Source organism: Berghia stephanieae, chromosome 12, assembly GCF_034508935.2.
Source record: "Berghia stephanieae isolate SIO BIC M18660-M18661 chromosome 12, UCSD_Bste_1.3, whole genome shotgun sequence".
NCBI classification, from domain to species: domain Eukaryota; kingdom Metazoa; phylum Mollusca; class Gastropoda; order Nudibranchia; family Aeolidiidae; genus Berghia; species Berghia stephanieae.
The window spans coordinates 35,528,265-35,550,764 of record NC_088371.1 but is presented as its reverse complement, the minus strand read 5'-3'; the positions used below and the strand labels follow the sequence as shown (position 1 = coordinate 35,550,764).

The 22,500-nt window shown below is 37.7% G+C and overlaps 1 protein-coding gene across 8 annotated transcripts in view; it reads right to left on the bottom strand.

Annotated features, from left to right (window-relative positions):
* Positions 1-22,500, bottom strand: part of LOC144957528 (stAR-related lipid transfer protein 3-like) — an 86,300-nt gene that overhangs the window by 50,428 nt on the left and 13,372 nt on the right. Inside the window, exon 1 of one of the 8 annotated variants that reach the window (XM_078888869.1) lies at positions 13,530-13,746. The exons of 3 other annotated variants lie outside the window; for them this stretch is intronic. In XM_078888869.1, the coding sequence (XP_078744995.1) occupies positions 13,530-13,586 (57 nt within the window). In that variant the 5' untranslated portion in view covers positions 13,587-13,746. Of the gene's footprint in view, positions 1-3,243; positions 3,375-8,055; positions 8,100-8,129; positions 8,451-13,529; positions 13,747-22,500 lie in introns of those variants that run through there. 4 more of the 8 variants (XM_078888873.1, XM_078888878.1, XM_078888872.1 and 1 more) reach the window with 4 other exon arrangements.

The window sequence follows — 22,500 nt, the reverse complement described above, 5'->3', positions numbered from 1 at the left end:
AGAATGCGCTTGGCCAAGGAGTTCACAACATTGCCATCCGGAAGTATAACGGACCAACACACAAACTCTGTGTAACCATGAACTTTTATAGTCAGGTTAATACAGTTTAGTGAGAACAACTCACAAACGCGGATGGCAAAAACAATAACAAAGGCCTGAGTGACGTCATCTGCATACTATCTATAACAATCTATCGAGAGCACGGAGGTGAGATGAAACGTACCGACACAAACAACTGTAATCTTAAAAGTGAATGGTTTGAGTGATATAGATAGTTCGAAGTTGACGTGACTCAGGTCTTTGTTATTAGTTTTTAGCCATCCGCGTTTATGAGTACTCCTCACTGAACTGTATTAACCAGACTATAAAAGTTCATGGTTAAACAGAGTTTTGTGTGTTGGTCCGTTATACTTCCGGATGGCAATGTTATGAGCTTCTTAGCCAAGCGCATACTATCTATAAATGAGAAAGGGAGCGATCTATATTCATGTTTTCGTCCAACCAGGTTATCAATCACATGATTTGTTGCTGTCCAACGATTGGATATTTCTTCACAAATGTCAACACGCTGCTTTGTTTACAAATGTTATAAACATACCCATGTGTCAAGCTGAACCAAGTGACCAATCGTGATGTTAGATATTTAAAAAGCTGTGAACACTTTTCACTAAGTAAGTCACTTTGAGCATATTTAGCAATGTGATCAATGACCTTGAGCACATGGAAATTTAATATAGATCATTCTAATCATTCAACTGGCGGCCTAACGACAATGCTAATAACAAAGAGCCGAAAACTGTCAAAATGCATTCATTCTATTGCAATCCACGCACAGAATTGCCTACTTGAAATGTCAAAAATTCGAAGTTTCCAAAAGGGGGGGGGGGGGGGGGGGGAAGGGAGAGAAAAAGTTACTTTAAATAGCTTTAGAAATAAATAATTTTCCCTTAGCATGATCCAAACACACTCCAAATACCTAAATATAGATAGTATGCGCTTGGCTCAGAAGCTCATAACATTGCCATCCGGAAGTATAACGGACCAACACACAAAACTATGTGTATCCATGAACGTTTATAGTCGGGTTAATACAGTTCAGTGAGCATTACTCATAAACGCGGATGGCAAAAAACAATAACAAAGACCCAAGTGACGTCATCTTCGAACTATCAAAAGGTTCTACGGAACTAAACGTTCCTTTACAAACAAAGATTTCTTGAGTCAAAGAAGCGAATGTTGTTCTGTTGCAGCTGGAGCCAAAAAATCGTATTTCTACGAATTTTTCGTAGTACTAGGCAGGTCTGCACACGTCACCAACTATAGATAGTTCGAAGATGACGTCACTCAGGTCTTTGTTATTGTTTTTTTTGCCATCCGCGTTTATGAGTAATGCTCACTGAACTGTATTAACCCGACTATAAACGTTCATGGATACACACAGTTTTGTGTGTTGGTCCGTTATACTTCCGGATGGTAATGTTATGAGCTTCTTAGCCAAGCGCATACTATCTATAACTGACGACAAACATTTTTTTTCAGGACGTACTTTCCACAACAAACTTCTGAAAAATGACCACGGGCATTAATTGATAATTAAAGCAACAAAAACCAGGTCTGCGGTAAAAAGAAACAATACCGCCTCACTCCCTCTACGATCAATCAATCACTCACAATCACAGAACACTGGCAAACTAACTGACTGACAGCCTGAGGGAAAAACGCCTCGCCAAGGACATCATAGAGTATACTATAAGTCGCCGCCGCGTCTCGCTCTTCAAGATGGCTACTTCTCTGGTCGGATCAATGAAAACAAAGATTAGAATGGGGGTCATTAACTTTCTGGTCTACACACACACACACACACACACACACAACTGACCAACACGCCTCAAGCTGGAACTGAATTACAAAAAGTGCGCACGAGTGGACAATAATGGACAATGTAATAATGCGTTGATTTGAGAGGATTTCCACGACGACAACAATGAGGCCATAACTGGGCACTGGGTTATGGGTTGTTAGAACTGCAAACGGAAGGACTTCCGTAGTTTCACAGCACCTGAAGAGGGGATTTTTCTTTTATTATTATCGAGGGGAGACCCCCGGGAGGAGGGAGGTTAGGAGTATTGAGGAGCTGATTAGTGTTCTTTCGTCCTCGCTGCGATTATTTACTTTTATTGTGCATTTTAGTGCGCGTGTGAGTGTTTATATATATATATATATTTATGAGTGTTGGTGGGTACTTGTAGGTACGAAAGTGCTCGATAATGGTGGTTAGAGCTAATATATAATGTAAATTTTCACTCACATTTTTTGGCCGAGACGACTCGTTTTCTTTACACAGAAACGAGTCATCTCGGCCAAAAAAATGTGAGTTAAAATTTACATTATATATATATATATATATGTGTGTGTGTGTGTGTGTGTGTGTGTGTGTGTGTGTCAGTGTCTGTGATTTATGATAATACATAAACGCAAAGCGATCAATAATCGATTATGCATTCTTTTTTTTTTTTGAAGTCATTGTTTTCACACTATATCACAATACCCAACCAGTGCTGCTTGTTCAAAATATCATCTATAGATAGTATGCGCTTGGCCAAGAAGCTCATAACATTGCCATCCGGAAGTATAACGGACCAACACACAAAACTGTGTGTATCCATGAACGTTTATAGTCTGGTTAATACAGTTCAGTGAGCATTTCTCATAAACGCGGATGGCAAAAGACAATAACAAAGACCCGAGTGACGTCATCTTCGAGCTATCTACATGCAAATAGGCTTCGACAGTCGTGACGTCGCTTTCCTCGTAATGACGCATTGTAACTTAGTAGTAACTGGTTCTACACTCTACTATCTGAACAGTGGCGGACGCCCTTATGAAATACTTCTCCGACGAGCATAAAAGTGTATCCAGAGGAGAAAAACATGATGAATCTGATCGTGTTGTGACTTTTATACATTCTGATCACATGACATGCGAAAAAGTAATAATATAATAATAATAATAATAATAATAATAATAATAATAATAATAATAATAATAACAACAATAATAATAATAATAATATAATAATAATAATAATAATAATAATAATAATAATATAATAATAATAATAATAATAAATAATAATAATAATAATAATAATAATAATAATAATAATAATAATAATAATAATAATAATAATAATAATAACAATAACAACAACAACAACAACAACAACAATAACAACAACAATACCGTTTGGAGTCGGATCGGTCATAACTCTATATCAATTATCGAACACAACAACAGACTTTCGTTAATAAAGCGAACACAACAAACAGCCAGCCAATCTGTTCACCACACCGATGGCCTTACCAAGTGTTTGTGGTTTGGTACTTGCTGCTTGCTGTGTAACATTACATGAAAGAACCTACTATGAGTTGTACCACTTTAATCTCCGTTACTCTGACTAAACACATTTGTATAAATTTTGGCCAGAAAACTCATCCTTCGAATATCGATCGATCAAAATTACCAAGGGAAATTAAAAAAAAAAAAACAAAAAAAACAACAACAACAAAACTCTCAAACCTGGAACTTCATTTAAGTCTTCCTTAGCGTACGTTCCAGGTTTTTTGGGGAGTTTTTGATAACGTGAAGGTCGTTTAAATCGATCGATATAAATTTATTTAAGGACGAGTTTTCTGGTCAAATTTTTTAAAATGTCGTTCATGTTGTTGCTGTCATGTTGTCTAACTGGGAGGTGGAGATTGGACATCTCAAACCAGACTGATGATAACCCAAGGGTTTTATCGATGAGAGAAGCCACTTATTTCTAATCTGGACAAGATTTGATGCAATCTTACTTGACTTGACAATGGCGTCTTATAGAAGTTGATATCCTTTATACTATTATAATAATGATAAACGTTATTACACATTATTACAGATTGCAACAGAAATAATAAATTGAGTCGTGTGACTGTTAGGCGATGTTACAATTTTTTTTTTTTTTTTTTTGGACAGAGACAACGCTGTTAACGGCCAGCTAAGCTACTCATTTTACACCTGAGTAAGGTGAGAGAAAGTGAGTAAAGAGCCTTCTCCTATGCGAACCCAGGACCTTCCGATTCGAAAGCGAGTGTAATACCACTAGACCACATAGCCGCATGGTATCGTTAGAACAAAGATGACGTCACTCAGGTCTTTGTTATTGTTTTTTGCCATCCGCGTTTATGAGTAATGCTCACTGAACTGTATTAACCCGACTATAAACGTTCATGGATACACACAGTTTTGTGTGTTGGTCCGTTATACTTCCGGATGGCAATGTTATGAACTTCTTAGCCAAGCGCATACTATCTATACTAATGATAATACGTTATTAAACGTTATTACAGATTGCAACAGAAATAAGAAATTGAGTCGCGTGACTGGTAGGCGATGTTACAATTTTTTTTATTTTTTTTTTGGAAAGAGACAACGCTGTTAATGGCCAGCTAAACTACTCATTTTACACCTGAGTACAGTGAGAGAATGTGAGTTAAGAGCCTTCTCCAAGGACTCAACTATGCGCCGAGCGAGGCTCGAACCCAGGACCTTCCGATCCGAAAGCGAGTGTCATACTACAAGACCGCATTGCCTCACGGTATATGCTTCTAGTGTCAGGCTATAGATAGTTCAAAGATGACGTCACTCGTGTCTTTGTTATTGTTTTTTGCCATCCGCGTTTATGAGTACTTCTCACTAAACTGTATGAACCAGACTATAAACTTTCAAAGTTACACATAGTTTTGTGCGTTGGTCTGTTATACTTCCCGATGGCAATGTTTTGAGCTTCTTAGCCAAGCGCATACTATCTATATTATAATATGGTTCTAGTGTGAGGCTATAAGATAACGATGGCTACCGTGAGACCCGCCCTGTCAATCTGGTCATTCTGTCGGAATGAACTTGATGGATAAAACGATCTCGCGTCAGAATGACCAGAAATAGGAGATCTACGGTCTTGGAAGTGTATATATCGTCAAACTGATTACTACGTAAATACTGATTTTTTTTTTTTTTGTTGCTTTAGGTCTCTTCCAACACAATTGAGGTTATATGATAGACCGCTGAAACAAAAAAACAAGCAATCTATCAAAAATAGTACAAATGTAAATCAAAATCATAACCTAAAGATATCATAAGCTAAATTATAAATAACCAAGAACAAACAGGCAGAAGATTTACAGAAAAAAAAATATCCCCTGTCAAAATACAATCACAAACCAAAGAAGCAGGATAGGCTAGTAAAGAGAAGAAGAAACGACATCACTATCGGATCGTACACCCATGCGAACATCATAGGTATATGATTCAAGGGTGATGCTCCCATCCAACCACCCGCAAATACTGATTCCCGTACTACATAAATACTTAAGTGCTAATAATATTCGTTTTTGCCCAACAAATGACAAGAAAAGTCGTTACGTCACCCCTTCTACTTTTATGGTTCCTAAACAATTGGAATAGAAGTGTCTAAGTGTCCAGTCATTCGGAGGACAAATAATGAATAGGTTATACATATTGAATCATAGGAAGGCAATAACTATTTTAGGAACAGGATGTATAAGTATATTATTAGGATTACGGGACCTAAAAGAGCGAAGATGGGTGATCTTTAGTGACGACGATCAGTAAGTATATTGGCATCCGGAAGTATAACAGACCAACAAGCAAAACTGTGTGTATCCATGAACGTTTATAGTCGGGTTAATACAGTTCAGTGAGCATTACTCATAAACGCGGATGGCAAAAAACAATAACAAAGACCTGAGTGACGTCATCTTCAAACTATCTATATTAGCTTTCCATGTGCTCGATGTCATTGGTCACATTGCAAAATGTGCTCAAAGTGACCCACATAGTGAAAAGTGTTCACAGCTATCGAAATATCTAACATCACGAATGGTCATTTGATTCAGCTTGACACATGGGTATGTTTATAACATTTGTAAACAAAGCAGCGTGTTTACATTTGTTAAGAAATGGCCAATCGTTGAACAGCAAAAAATCGTGTGATTGATGACTAGGTTGGAGGAAAACATGATTATATAGATCGCTCCCATTGACAGTGTGCGCTTGGCTTAGAACCCCACAAAATTGCCATCCGGAAGTGTAACGGACCAACACACAAAACTATGTGGAACCATTAACATTTAGTCTGGTTAATGCATTTCAGTGAGAAGTATTCAGAAATATGGATGGCAAAAAATAATAACAAAGGCCTGAGTGACGTTATCTTCGTTCTATCTACGGTATATAAAGTTAAAATTTATTCAGTCTTTACTTCGAATGCATCCACAGAAACACACACAAATTCACACACACATTGAAACACACACACACATCGAAACACACAACACAGAAACACACACACACGCGATATCGATTTATTTCTTCTTCTTCTTCGTTCCTCTGATGGACATCTATGGCTGCAGTCCGATATCTGCTATGAAGTCTGTGGTCCGCTTTAGGTCCTCAGCCTCACCATAGAGCTTTGTGTTGAGTGTTGTAGGGGTGACCCAGTGGTTCGAACGTTGCACGTTGTATAATGGATCGATTTATTTGATAGAGAACAACAGTTTACGAGATGAACACAATCTCTTATGAGTGAATGCAATATCTACCAAATTCAGTCAAAAATTACAATGACACGGGACTGGTATCTCGATGGTACGGCTTGTTTTTAAAATGATTTGTGTGACTTTGTGAGTTTTGTTCACTCGTAGAAATCATCGAGTCCTTTAAAAAACGAGTTTACATGTGTGATGTCCTCTTAAAAGTATTCACTGAATACAGAATATGTGATAACCGCATTTACCTAATATACAAAACGAAGTTTACGTCACTCGGGTCTTGTTATTTTTTTTTTTTTTTCATCCATGTTTATGAGGAATTCTCACTAAACTATAGATAGTACGAAGATGACGTCACTCTGGTCTTTGTCATTGTTTTTATGCCATCCGCGTTTATGAGTTGTGCTCACTAAACTGTATTATTTAGACGATAAACGTTCATGGTTACACACAGTTGTGTGTGTTGGGCTGTTAAACTTACGGATGGCCAGTTATACTTCCGGATGGCAAAGTTGTGAACTTCTTAGCCAAGTGCATACTATCTATAAACGTTCATGGTTACACATAGTTTTGTGTGTTATTCCGTTACATTATTTCCGGTTTGCGATGTTGTGAGTTTCTTAGCGAAGCGCACACCAACTATAGATAGTGTGCGCTTGGCTAAGAAGCTCATATTGCCATCCGGAAGTATAACGGACCAACACACAAAACTGTGTGTATTCATGAACGTTTATAGTCAGGTTAATACAGTTCAGTGAGCATTACTCATAAACGCGGATGGCAAAAAACAATAACAAAGACCCGAGTGACGTCATCTTCGAACTATCTATATATTATTTACAACAATATGTAGCTTTCACAATCTATAGATAGTATGCAGATGATGTCACTCAGGCCTTTGTTATTGTTTTTGCCATCCGCGTTTGTGAGTTGTTCTCACTAAACTGTATTAACCAGACTATAAAAGTTCATGGTTACACAGAGTTTGTGTGTTGGTCCGTTATACTTCCGGATGGCAATGTTGTGAACTCCTTGGCCAAGCGCATTCTATCTATAGATACCTTGTGCTTGGCTAAGAAGCTCATAACAGTGCCATCCGGAAGTATAACGGTCCAACACATAAAACTGTGTGTAACCATGAACGTTTATAGTCGGGTTAATACAGTTCGGGGAGAATCACTCACAAACGCGGATGGCAAAATACAATAATAAAGGCTTGAGTGACACCATCTTCATTCTATCTATATTATTTACAACAATATGTAGCTTTCACAATCTAGACATTATAATAACACTCCATAACTCGAAATAACGAAATATTAAATACACAATGTCCACGCACTTTTTCAAACAAACAAGTATATTGTGTTTGTTTATATAAAAAAAAAAACACACACGAAGAAAATAATAATAATAACAATAATAACATCTCTCGCCATTATTTTACAATTAATAAGTAGTCCAATGTTCACGGTATTCAAAGTTGAAGTCAACTGACAGCGAAGACACCTTTCAACTCACCGAAAGGTCAAGGTCGATGCAAGCAAGTCGAGCCGTTATTGATGCAGTCGTATTAATTAAATCAGTTGGCTACCGTCGTACTCTGGGAAACCAAGAAAAAAAAAAGACTTGGCCAGAAAACTCGTCCTTCAAATATCGATCGCCGATTTAACTGACACTCGTATTGGTAAAAACTCGCAAATCTGGAAATTTAAGGAAGACTTCGCGAAGTCCCAGGTTTGACAGTTTTTGCCAAGATGAGGGTTACATAAATCGATCGATAATAGAAAGACGAAGTTTTCTGGCCAAATTTTTAATCAAAGACGTGTCGTATCTTTCCACACAGTACGGTAGTTAACTGGCTAATTAATTGAAGTTAGAGTTGGTTAAGTTGTACAAAGGTCAAAGTCAAAGAGTAATCAATCAATTAATATACTTCTTGTTAGTAGTGTGTGTGTTGTGTGCGCGGTCAGCGACAATTTGTAACACACTATCGTCACGACCCGACCCGACGTCACAGCAGATTGATGTGTCAGTCTTTTGAATATAGATAGAATGCGCTTGGCCAAGGAGTTCACAACATTGCCATCCGGAAGTATAACGGACCAACACACAAACCCTGTGTTACCATGAACTTTTATAGTCTGGTTAATACAGTTTAGTGAGAACAACTCACAAACGCGGATGGCAAAAAACAATAACAAAGGCCTGAGTGACGTCATCTGCATACTATCTATAGAACAGCAATGTAAAAACAGAAAACAAACAAACAAAAAAAGATGTGCATCGAACTTGTCCTTATTTTTTTATTATTGAACGCTAATATTAACCGATATATCGCTAATAATAATCGATACATCTCTAATAATAATCGATACATCGCTAATAATAATAATCGATACATCTTACATACAGGAGACCATTGTACGAACGGATTGAAGCAACGTGCACTTATCTGCAGGTCTGATAACCCAATTCCTTATGGGTTCATTGTTGTAATGGAAATCTCAACAAAACAAAACAAAAACAAAAAATGACACAAAATAGTGTCCATTACAACAATGTTAAACTAGGCCCATAAGTGAGTTCGGATGTCAGACCTGCATATAAGTACACGTCGGATTGAAGCATTTAAAAGAAAAGAGTTCCCTTCTATACAATTTAGTTACAACTATCTTGACCTTAAGAAAAATAGATTATCTTTTATGATCGATATATGGATCACATAGATATCTTATCTATTGATGATATACGTTTAGATAAAATACTCATAAGATCCACCTACCGGATAAAACTTATCAACACACAAAACTACGTATGTATATTGATGCTGTCCGTTTAGCCAAAAAGCTCACAACAATCCGCCAGCCGGATATAACCTACCAACACACATAACGATGTGTAACATTGAACGTTTATAGTCTTGATTGATAGAATATTTTATTTTTTTTTTTAGCTTTATTATTTTCTTTTGCTGATGGTAAGTGATTGACGACTTCGGTTGTTCCTTTTGGGCTCCTTCTTTGGCCAGTTGATCGGCAATTTCATTGCCATTAAAAATAGACAAAGAAAGGAATGACACACACCTGGAACACAACAAGCAGGATCCAATCCATGCCATTCAGCGAAGTAGCCAAGTCACTCTATTCCGCCTCCGAACAGGACACAATAGACTAAGAGGACATATGTTTACAAAGCTAGGTATTGGAACAACCCCTTATTGCCCATGTGGAACCGACCATGAAACCACTTTACATGTGCTTATGGATTGCCCATATAGAACAACGTGCAACGTTCGAACCACTGGGTCACCCCTACAACACTCAACACAAAGCTCTATGGTGAGGCTGAGGACCTAAAGCGGACCACAGACTTCATAGCAGATATCGGACTGCAGCCATAGATGTCCATCAGAGGAAAGAAGAAGAAGAAGAAGATAGAATAATTTAGTGATACTCACTCGTAAATAATGGCTGGCTAAAGACAATACCAAAGAGCTGAGTTACGTCAATTTCGTTTCATCAACATAACATTGAATAGTTTATAGTCTGATTGATACAATTTAATGAGAACTATTCACGAAAATGACAATATAGAGCTTACTGACGTCATTTTCGGTCCTTCTATTAGAAGAGAAGTAACGAGTGCAAAGTGGAAATGATTAGAATAGGGACGGTCTTCTATAGATAGTTCGAATTTGACGTCACTTAGGTCTTTGTTATTATTTTTTGCCATCCGCGTTTATGAGTACATTAATCAGTAATAACCAGACTATAAACGTTCTTGGTTACACACAGTTTTGTGTGTTGGTCCGCTATACTTCCGGATGGCAATGTTATGAGCTTCTCAGCCAAGCGCATACTATCTATAGATATTAGGCGCTTGGCTTAGAAGAAGCTCACAGCATTGCCATTCGGATGTATATGGGACCAACACACAAAACTCTGTGTAACCTTGAACGCTTATAGTCTGGTTAACACAGTTCAGTGAGAATTACTCATAAACATGGATGGCAAAAAAACAAAAACAAAGACCCGAGTGACGTCAACTTCGTTCTATCTATATCATTTTTCATGTGCTCGATTCATTGGCAGGTCACATTGCGAAATGTTCTCCAAATAACCTAAGAGGAAAAGTATTCAGTTTTCGCAATATCCAAATTCACATGGATTTCTAAGAAATTCCAATGCGATGTTTTTTAGGAATGTCTTGTTGCGCGCACAATTAAATATCATAATGTAGAAAGAACGAAATTGACGTAACTCAGCTATTTGATTTGGTGGGTTTTTGTTTTTGTTTTTGACAGCCATTTTCGTGATTAGTTCTCATTAAATTATATGAATGGGAGAGATCTATATTCATGTTTTCGGCCACATGATTTGTTGCTGTCCAACGATTGGATATTTCTTAACAAATGTAAACACGCTGCTTTGCGAACAAATGTTATAAACATACCCATGTGTCAAGCTGAATAAAATGACCAATCGTGATGTTAGATATTTAAAAAGCTGTGAACACTTTTCACTAAGTGGGTCACTTTGAGCACATTTTGCACTGTGACCAATGGCCTCGAGCACATAGAAAGTTACTATAGATCATGCCATTAGACTAAAAACGTTCAATGTTATACCAAAGAGCGTGTAGGTCACGATTGTTATGTTACCAAGAGCTCTCACTTCCCGCTTTTGGTGAAGCCACGCATTTTCCGTCTTCTACTCGTATTTTCTTCATTGTATCAGTAAGCCCAGCGCGCATGATACACGCGGAGCACACCCACCTCGCTGTCTCGCCTGGCACGCGACAATAGCATTGCGGTTAAGAGAAGTGAGAGCTCTTGGTAACTACGTTACCCTACACACTCTTTGGTTATACGTAGTTTTGTATGTCGGTACGTTATATCCGGCTGGTTACAACACATTTCCAAGGAATTTGGAACCAGAACACTAGGAGGTGTGACGCCAATCAGCCCAGCTGACCCTGAACATCACTTATTATTTTAACAAAGGCAATTGGATCGATCTATAATCATGCTTTCGTCCAATCTTGTCATCGATCACATGATCTGTTGCTGTACAACAATTGGATATTTCTCCAAAAAAATGTAAACACGCTGCTTTGTTCACGAAAGTTGTAAACATACCTATGAGTAATGCTGAGCAAAATTAACAATTGTGACGTTCGATAGTTGGTATGATATGATATGATATGATATAAGTCCAGATTTATGTAGGCTTTTACAGCCTTTTATCTGCTCTTGTGCAGTGCATTCGTGAACGTATTTAATTCACGTCTCTCAAAATGTCGCATGCCACATAGTGGAAGGAGGTGTCTGAATTAAACGTTTCACAAATGAGCGTCAAGACGGCACTTGAATGCCTGCGCAATTTCTCAAATTGTGAACACTTTTCACTCACTATGTGTGTCATTTTGAGCACATTTTGCAATGTGACAGATGACCTCCAGCACATGGAAATGTAATATAGATCGCCCCCATTTAACAAAAAAAAAATAATAAATAAATGGTTTTGTACGGTGACACGATGCGATTCGCTCATGAGTATGTCAAAATATTGTGACAAATACTCACAAACTGTGGAGCTGATCGATTCAGCTGCTTGGTATGATCATTAAAAGCCATTAGGTCCATGGAAACCGGAACAGACAATAGTAATTGCTTCCAACCCTTTGGATAAGACGATAGTACTCCGCACCAGATCAAACAGATCCAGCTACCCAATCACCTCTTGGTGGACAGGGAGATCAGAAAAAAAAAAAAAAAGAAAGTCTCGACTGAACCTGGGATCGATCTCGGTCTCTTTGCGCGTGAAGCGAGTTCTCTACCAAGTGAGCTATCAGGACCCCCTTTATTCTTAAAACGCATACTAAGTATCGAAGTGAAAACTCAGCTTCTAGAAACTGTACATTGTCAAAAGTTAGGCACAGCAACGTATAGATAGAGTGCGCTTGGCCAAAGAGTTCACAACATTGCCATCCGGAAGTATAACGGACGAACACACAAAACTATGTGTAACCATGAACTTCTATAGTCTGGTTAATACAGTTCAGTGAGAACAACTCATAAACGCGGATGGCAAAAAACAATAACAAAGACCTGAGTGACGTCATCTTCGAACTATCTATATAAGAGCTTCAAATAAAGAGAGAGAGAAAAAAGGGAACAAAATACTTAATACGGAATGATGTCTTAACGCTTTATCTACTTTCGTTATCGACTGAAGAAGGGTTTTGATGTTGAAACGTTCCATATCGAGTATTTTGCTCTTTTTTCTGTTCTTTTTTTTTTCAAAGATATATATCCATTTTTGCACTATAAAAATGTTATTTCTATATTTATTCACTTTTGCACTATAAAAATGTTATTTCTATATTTATTCACTTCTGCACTATAAAAATGTTATATCTATATTTATTCACTTTTGCACTATAAAAATGTTATTTCTATATTTATTCACTTTTGCACTATAAAAATGTTATCAGAATTAGCGAAGAAAGAAAAAATGAGTGGAGGTAGCACCTATGTTGATAATGACAAGAAAGTAGTGAGTAGAAAATGGGAGCGATCTATATTCAGGTTTTCGTCCAACCAAGTCATCAATCACATGATTTGCTGCTGTACACCGATTGGATATTTATTTTAAAATATAAACACGCTGCTTTGTTTATGAAAGTTGTAAACATACACATGTGTCAAGCTGAACTAAATGACCAATCGTGATGTTAGATATTTCGAAAAGTTGTGAGCACTTTTGTGTGGGTCACTTTGAGCACATTTTACAATGTGACCAATGACCTCGAGCACATGGAAAGTTAATATCGATCAACCCCATTGCCAGAAGACAAATAAATAGAGAATAAGTAAAAATTTATGTGAATTTGAAAGAAAAAGTGAAATCAACTCACTGTCGTGCTTTTCCCATCCAAGATGTCCCTTCCCTTCATCGGCGTCATCTCGCCCATTATACCAATTATTATTATTATTATATGTGATATAATTATATACTTATATCGCTCGATATCATTAGGTAATCACACAAGTGTAAGAAAGACACACCACAATCGGCTGTATAAGTCGTAAGTCGCTAAGTGGGAGCATCCAATCAAGACGAGGAGTTTCAACACACTCGTGTATGTGTGTGTGTATCAATCAATCACTGATAGGCGCGATTCTACACACGGCACACCGCAACACATCGGTACTCATAACACATTGGTTAATATTGTGGAAAGGGTGGAGGGGGGGGGGGTCAATGTAGAAATTGGTCAAGGAATGATAATAGATAACAAATAATAATGTATATCATATCATATCTACGCCTAACACACGAGACGATGCTGATGCTGTTGATATTTCGAGGCGCGAGAGGCACACACACAAGCAGATCAGCTACACGCATGCAGTTGACACAACCCAAATTTAGTATCATTCTGTACCAACAGTATTATCAATATCAAGCACGCACACAGCTGTTTGTTTATTACATACATACCGATGGGTTGTTATCGGCCTGACATCACATGATTGTGAGAAATCAATACAATCCATTCATACCATTCGGACAGCCTATCCACTGAGCTACCGTACTCTGAAAAAGCACCTTTATAAAAATATTATTATTTTGGGCAGAAAACTCGTCCTTCAATCAAAAAAAAAATTGATGAAAATGACTCTAAACTCGTCAAATACTCTTTAAGGAAGTCCCAAGTTTGAGAGTTTTTGATAATAGATGGGGTTCATTTTAATCGACCTGACAGATGAGATTCCTGGCCAAAATAATAAAAACGTGTCGTTGTTTGTTTTTGTTTTGTTTTTCTTTCAGAAAATGACAGTTAACTTAATTAAGTTGGGGATGTGGCGAGATGGGAGGGGGGGGGGGGGGGGGTTGTAGAGAGACCGCACGTGTTAAAACGTCTCCATCGTTACACTAGTCCGCGCTAGGACTTATAGATAGAATGCGCTTGGCCAAGGAGTTCACAACATTGCCATCCGGAAGTATATCGGACCAACACACAAACTCTGTGTAACCATGAACTTTTATAGTCTGGTTAATACAGTTTAGTGAGAACAACTCACAAACGCGGATGGCAAAAACAATAACAAAGGCTTGAGTGACGTCATCTGCATACTATCTATAGATAATATGCGCTTGGCTAAGAAGCTCATAACATTGCCATCCGGAAGTATAACGGACCAACACACATAGTCAGGTTAATACAGTTCAGTGAGCATTACTCATAAACGCGGATGGCAAAAAACAATAACAAAGACATGAGTGACGTCATCTTCGAACTATCTATAGTTTAACGTCATTTTTTAGTAGTGGTCAAGGAAACAACCATTGGTTGAACTGTTGAAGACAACTCATGCTTTTCTTTTGTGGCCAAAGACTTGTATTTTGACGTCCTTTGTTGATCAGTATCTTCCTTCCTAATGACGCATGGTAACTTAGTAACACTGGCTCTAAACTATCGGAACAATGGCGGACGCCCATTAGAAATATTTCTCCGGCGAGCATAAAAGCGTATTCAGAGGGGAAAAAAAAACAATAAATTTGATCATGTTTTGACTTTTACACATTCTGATCACAAGGCATATGAAAAGTTCTAGCCAGCGTGAAGAATAAAAAGTAATGATTTTTTTTCTTTAGAACCAAGATGGCCGCCGTTGCCGGGCTGCGTGCCATCAGACTATAGATAGTATGCAGATGACGTCACTCAGGCCTTTGTTATTGTTTTTGCCATCCGCGTTTGTGAGTTTTTCTCACTAACCTGTATTAACCTGACTATAAAAGTTCATGGTTACACAGAGTTTGTGTGTTGGTCCGTTATACTTCCGGATGGCAATGTTGTGAACTCCTAGGCCAAGCGCATTCTATCTATTGAATCCAATTTCCGAAGGCCACGGTTAACTTGTATCCTTAAGCACTACTAACGACAACTCACTAGACGGTGCAAAAAAAAAAAAAAACATTTTTAAAATGTCGTCAAACTATAGATAGTATGCGCTTGGCTAAGAAGCTCATAACATTGCCACCCGGAAGTATAACGGACCAACACACAAAACTGTGTGTATCCATGAAATTTTATAGTCGGGTTAATACAGTTCAGTGAGCATTACTCAGAAACGCGGATGGCAAAATCAATAACAAAGACCTAAGTGACGTCATCTTCGAACTATCTTTAGATAGTTCTGAGTTGACGTCACTCAGGTCTTTGTTATTGTTTTTTGCCATCCGCGTTTATGAGTAATGCTCACTAAACTGTATTAACGTGACTATAAACGTTCATGGATACACACGGTTTTGTGCGTTGGTCCGTTAGACTTCCGGATGGCAATGTTTTGAGCTTCTTAGCCAAGCGCATACCATCTATAAGTTAACGATGGCTACGGGAGACTGCAGTTCAAATTTAGATTGAATGGGCATGATCTATATTACATTTCCATGTGCTCGAGGTCATAGGGAATGAGATTAGCGGAAGAGTAGCGTCCCTTGATTGGACGTCACCTTACAGAGGGAACGTCAATTTGGTTTTGAAGCGTCTCAAGCTGCTTTTACCGGAAGCGAGGACGAGAGACGAATGCGCACAACCAACATGACGTTCTCTCTCTAATAACTTTTCCGCCGGTGACGTCACAGACTATGGGTGACATCCAATCAAGGGACGCTACTCTTCCGCTAATCTCAATCCCTATAAATAGTATGCGCTTGGCTAAGAAGCTCATAACATTGCCATCCGGAAGTATAACGGACCAACACACAAAACTGTGTTTATCCATGAACGTTTATAGTCGGGTTAATACAGTTCAGTGAGAATAACTCACAAACGCGGATGGCAAAATACAATAACAAAGGCTTGAGTGATGTCATTTTCGAACTTTTTTTGGTCACATTGCAAAGTGTTCTCAAAATGATCAACATAGTGAAAAGTGATCACTGTTTGAAAATTTCCGACGTCACAATTGGTCATTATGCTGAACATGACTCAAGGGTAAGTTTACAACTTTCATAAACAAAGCAGCGTGCTTACATTTATTGAGAAATGCCCAAGATCGATGACTCGGTTGGACGAAAACATGCATATAGATCGCTCCCGTTCAAAACAAACCGCTAATCAATAAGATGGGTGAAACTGACTGGAAAGGCATCTGAGCTAAAAACAATTAGCCAGTAGAGATTTTTTGACCAATCAAAACGTGGGGTTTGTGATAATCCTATTGCTCGCTCGGACAAGTATCGCTGTCTGTTTACAAACAATAGAGTGAAGGAAGTTGACATCACTTGGCTCTTGTTTTGTTTCTTTTTCTAGACCGCGAGTTGTGTGATTAGTGCTCACTAGATTCTCTCAACCAGACTATAAACGTTAAAGGTTAAATTGTTTGTTGTTGTTTTTTTTTTGTTTTTTTTTTTTCTTATGAGTGTGGGGGTGGGGGGGGGGGGTGTTTGGTGGTCATACGACTGATCAGCCGTGTAGAACGAACGACTATTTTCCTCAAATGCCTATCATGGATGGTAATACCGTGCAGTTTGCTGCGTTTGGCACTGATTTTTACTTATTTACATGCGGCCGTCTGTCCGAGGGGTGCGGTTGTGTTCCCTTCAAAGCTCGTCTGTGGTTCCCTTCCAGAGGTGAGGTGTCTACGCCTTGTTAAGTGATCACCCCCCCCCCCCCCCCCCCACCCCTTCGCAAAATTAAAATCAAATTTAAAAAAAAATATTTTCTAAAAAGTGTAATCCAGAGAGATCCTCATTTCATGAATAAAATAGACACATAGATAACCACACCTCTCCTCGGACAGTCGCCATAATGGCAGTGGTTGGTAAACATTGCGAACGATGGTATGTCTCTAAGTAAAATAACCACTGTTCTTCCGCTTGTCCAGATGCTGTGCGTTTGGCTAAGAAACTAACAACATTGCCATCCGGTTATAACAGAACCAATACACAAAACTATGTGTAATTTTGAACGATTAAGGTCTGGTTAATACAGTTGAGTGAGAATTAGTCGTAAACATGGATGGCAAAAACAATAACAAAGAGATGAGTGAAATCAAATTCGTTCTATCTACAAAATCAACACAGAAAACTATATCGGCCGTTTTCAAAATAACGCCAAATTCGAGTCCTCCAATTTTTAAAAAGTCAAGTATCTCCAATATACTCATTATTTTGTGTATGCTTTCTGTGATATGTATGCGACATAAAATTGTAATAACAGGGCTTAATGAGTTTTCATTGGTCACTTATTCATGTATTTGTGAATCACGATCCACATGTCGACTCATTCCTGTTACGCTTAAAAAAATATGTCACATTACATAAGTTAACAAATTTTTGGACAACTATTGAAATAAAACATTGAAAAACAATAAACACTGAGCATTGATACTAATTTTGACAACAAAATGACATTTATTGTTTTACAAAAGGCATTCAGAAATCAGTTTTTGAAAACAAAGGATATTATTTGAGCAATCATCATCTCCAAAAATTTATAGTAAATGACAAAAATAAAAATTGTTTACCAGAGTCCAGGTATATAAGTGTTAAACCACCACAAATAATATTTCCTTTCAAGTATTTATATTTAGCATGAAAAACATGAAAAAGTCCTTCTTAACAGGAATGAGTTTGTGTAACAGGAATGAGTGGACGTAACAGGAATGAGTTTTCTGTTACAGGAATGAGTAATTACAACATATTTATTCGAAAGGATTATAAATTCAATACGCTTAGTGATTGAAACTCAGAAGGGGAACAAAATGGTTAGGGCGCCTATACGATGATTTGGGGCTTATGTTGGTAGAGACCCGCAAAAGAGCACCAACATTGTTAAATTCAGGATACTCTTTCGTTGCAGTTCGGAATGTTTGGATAAACAGACAAAAGAGGCATTTTTAAAACAATGGAAAGAGCGAGAAGCTACCACATACCCATGTATGATTTTGGTTTACTTAATGACATAACGTCCAGTTTGAACAACTCTTCCAGGGTATCTTTATCATTTCTGTGAACATCGGGAATATAAAGGTCCAAGTTTGTGACAAAAATTCAACAACTGTCTGGATGTTGTCATTGAGTGAAGCAAGGTTTGAATCTGACAAATAATGGTCCTTGTGTAAAGCCAGCTCTTGTATCAATCTTACTCGTATTTCGTCTGTTTGTGTGTCTTTGCCAAATGCATACACTGCACCACTGGCAGGCAGGCAATCCCCATCGGCCCTCAGCTTGACAGGAAATAACTGTTTCCCATCACACAGAGATCTAGGTATATTATTTGAAATTAAATGTGTACACCTATTGTCAATACCAATGCAAGTTTTGATTACACTTCTGCTGGCCCCAACTATTTCACAAACACGTAATGCTTGATTTTCACATTCATCAACCACTTCATCAAATGATTTCCATTCATTCAATCTTTGATAAAACCATTGTATCGATTTCAGTCGGCATCACCTTAATGTCTATGTCATCTTGGTCATGTTCATCACTTGATTCACTGTTTAAGTCAACCGGTGCAACTTCAGGCATGGCTCCATCATTACCTTTGAAAACCTGTTGCTTCAAATCACTTTGTAGAAATGAATGAAATTTAATTGATGTGACCAACAACATTATTGAACATTCTTGACTCCTTTTCTCCAAAGCGCTGAAGCAAGCATGTTAATGTTTTCTCATTTTTTACATGCACATGTTTCACTGTCCCTTTTTCTTGGAGTAACAACCCAAAATGGCTTAAGTCGGTAGAATGAAGAAAATGACACGTATGGGTCGCAAGAGATGTATCGCTTGTACAAATGTGACATAGTATCACATATTAGTCTTCTTTGTTTCTTGACTTAATTTCTTGTTTTTGTATTTCTCTTTCCTGGAGCTAATTTAGAAGTGTCACCTTTCAGGAAAAAATCTCTTACTATTTGCTTGACAAGATCTGGAAATTTTGGAGGCATTTGACGTCGTTTCCGAATTTTTCAAAGAGTTTATATTTTTTGAGAGTCATACCAGCTGCCAGATGTTTCACGGATGTGAACATGTGCCTTCTGTTTCAAATGTTTGATGTCTTATAGGAGTGCAAAATGATTTTGTAATGTTCTTTTCACTGTTTTGTTTTTTCTGCCATCTTTCAAAAGTTTTTCTAGTTTTTGATCGGGGTGTCAACGAAAGTTTTTTTTTTATTTTTTAATGACCTGTCCAAGAGCTTTTTGTACTTTTCGGATTTCTTTTTCGATTGAGAAAGAGAGGACAGCCTTTTCACTTCTTCAAGACTTTGGTTTTTCAACATTTAGGTTTCATTGGCTGTTTTAGTAGCTTGATATCTTTGACGAGTGACATACTGGAGTGGAGATTTTGAGTGTGAGGATGGAGTGTAACTCAGGTCAAGATTTTGCTGTTTCCGGTTTGTAGTGTGTGTGTGTGTGATAATTTTTTATCCAATTCTTTCTCTGTTTGCGTTGTTCTCTTGGTGTCTTATCTTTTATGGACTTTTTCTTTCCATTCGATTTGTCGCTCTGGTATTTGTCTTGTTCTTTTTTAAGATTAACAGCACGTCGAATAGGAACTCCATCTCGTCTTTTACGGTAAAGTCTTTGCTCTCGGCTGACATCATGGCTTTTTTGGCATTTGTGATAAGAAAACAAAATAAAACAATCGTTACAACAAAGCTATGACCCTTGAAAATGAACAATAATATCAAGTTACATTTCGCCACCCTCATTCCTATTACAAAACAAGGTGTAACATGAATAAAGTCAAGAAACAAAGAAGACTATTATGTGATACAATGTCACATTTGTACAAGCGATACCGGGCCGTTAAAATCATAGTAATCATCTAAAATGTATCTGAGCCTAACAGGCAACAAACTATGTTTGGACATTAGGCATTTGGTATTGGCAAGGTAACTTTGCACTAAAAATAGTCTTTCAGCAATGGAAGAAATTAATATGTAAACAATAAACATTGTTTTTAATGGTAACGTTGTAACAATGAATGTTACCACTTCAATGGACATAGGCCTGTAACACTTCAGTGGTTTACAAAACACTTTACCAAACACATCCTTATGAAACAAAAGAATATGCTATGAATCGATAAACCATGTGGAGGCGCCGTGGCCGAGTGGTTACCGAAAGGGACTCCCGACCGGGAGATAACAGGTTCGAAAACCTCCACAACCATAGAGTGATTTCCTTAATCAAGGAAATTCATTCCAGTTGCTTCACTTTGCTTCATCCAGGTGTATATCATGGTACCAGTGCTGTTGGGGAATGTAATTTGCTATAGACCAACCTCGTATTCATAAGTTAAATGTCTGTTTCATGCTACAGCAACAGGGATAAGCTCCGATTCTATGGGCCATTATGCTCCAAAGGACTTAGTGACAATAAAACGTGTGTTTCATTTTATGAAAGTTCACATTCCTCATTCCTGTTACTCATTCCTGTTATGTTTTCCTCATTCCTGTTACATCCCTCATTCCTGTTACAAAACAAGGTGTAACAGGAATGAGTGTAACAGGGATGAGTTTATCTCGCTTCGATTCATACTATCCCTGAAATATGATTTACTCCAACATTAATGTATGACTATTAATTAGAGCCTTAAAAAAGCTATAAACTGATACTTTTTATTTTTAATACAAGTTCTAATTTAAATAACAAGCCCTGGTAACAGGAATGAGGGTCATGGTCTAATGTTGAACATTACTCACCATTCTTGAAGCGGTGTTGAACTGGAAATCACACTGAATGAAAAAACCATGTGTTTGTAGTTTCGGCCGTGATGGAAAAAGGGTAGCTACGGCGAGAAAACATTGTTAGTTGCACTTCTATTGTTAAGAGGATTTTAATTGGTTAATTTTCACTGCCGTTACAGGAATGAGTAGCCCCTTGGGGACAGACTTTATTAATATATAATAAAACTTTTAAAAGTCTGATTGTTACAAACTTTTATGAGGATGTTAGAAGATGGCAATTTGCATCAGGTGAATTCATAGGTGTATACAACAAGAGACTCCATTTGTTAAAAATTCGACTTAAAGCCATCATGCAAAAAAAAGGACAGGGTATTTTCCTCTACCCCAGTCAATACAAAACGTCATATCTATTCTGAATCTCTCTCGATTTTCGTTTTTTATGTTTCATACAAGTTAGTAATGTGTAGTGAGACTGTGTAAGCAAGTATTTGCTAACAATATATGCATCAAATATTTCAAAGATCCAATTATCGTCACAGGACAGGAATTTGGCAGTTTTTTGAAAAAGGCCGAAATGTAAACTTAAACGTTTATAAAATGATCGAGAAAATCGTGTGAGAGCTATAGTCACCCATCTGCCGGTATAGATAGAATGAAGTTGACGTCACTAGGGTCTTTTGTTATTGTTTTTTGCCATCCGCGTTTATGAGTAATTCTCACTAAACTGTATTAACGGGACTATTAACGTTCATGGTTACATAGAGTTTTTTGTGTTGGTCCGTTTACTTCAGGATAGCAATGTTGTGAGCTTCTTAGCCAAGCGCATACTATCTATAAAAACAATAACCATGATCAGAGAGAGGTCGATTTCATTCACGTTGTTTATAAACAACCAACTCTGTTTGTCCGAGCTCGATTAAAGGTGTGTCACAAATTCCATGTTTTGATTGGTCAAAATTATACTGGTTAATTGAACCCCGTTCAAAGTGTGATGCGTTATAATATATAATTGTCTCGATGCTATGCGTTTACTTAGGAAACTCAAAAGATCCGCCACCCGGATATAACATACCAAAACATAAAACCGGAAACGTTTATAGATAGTATGCTCTTGGCTGAGAATCTCACAACATTGCCATCCGGAAGTATAACGGACCAACACACAAAACTGTGTGTA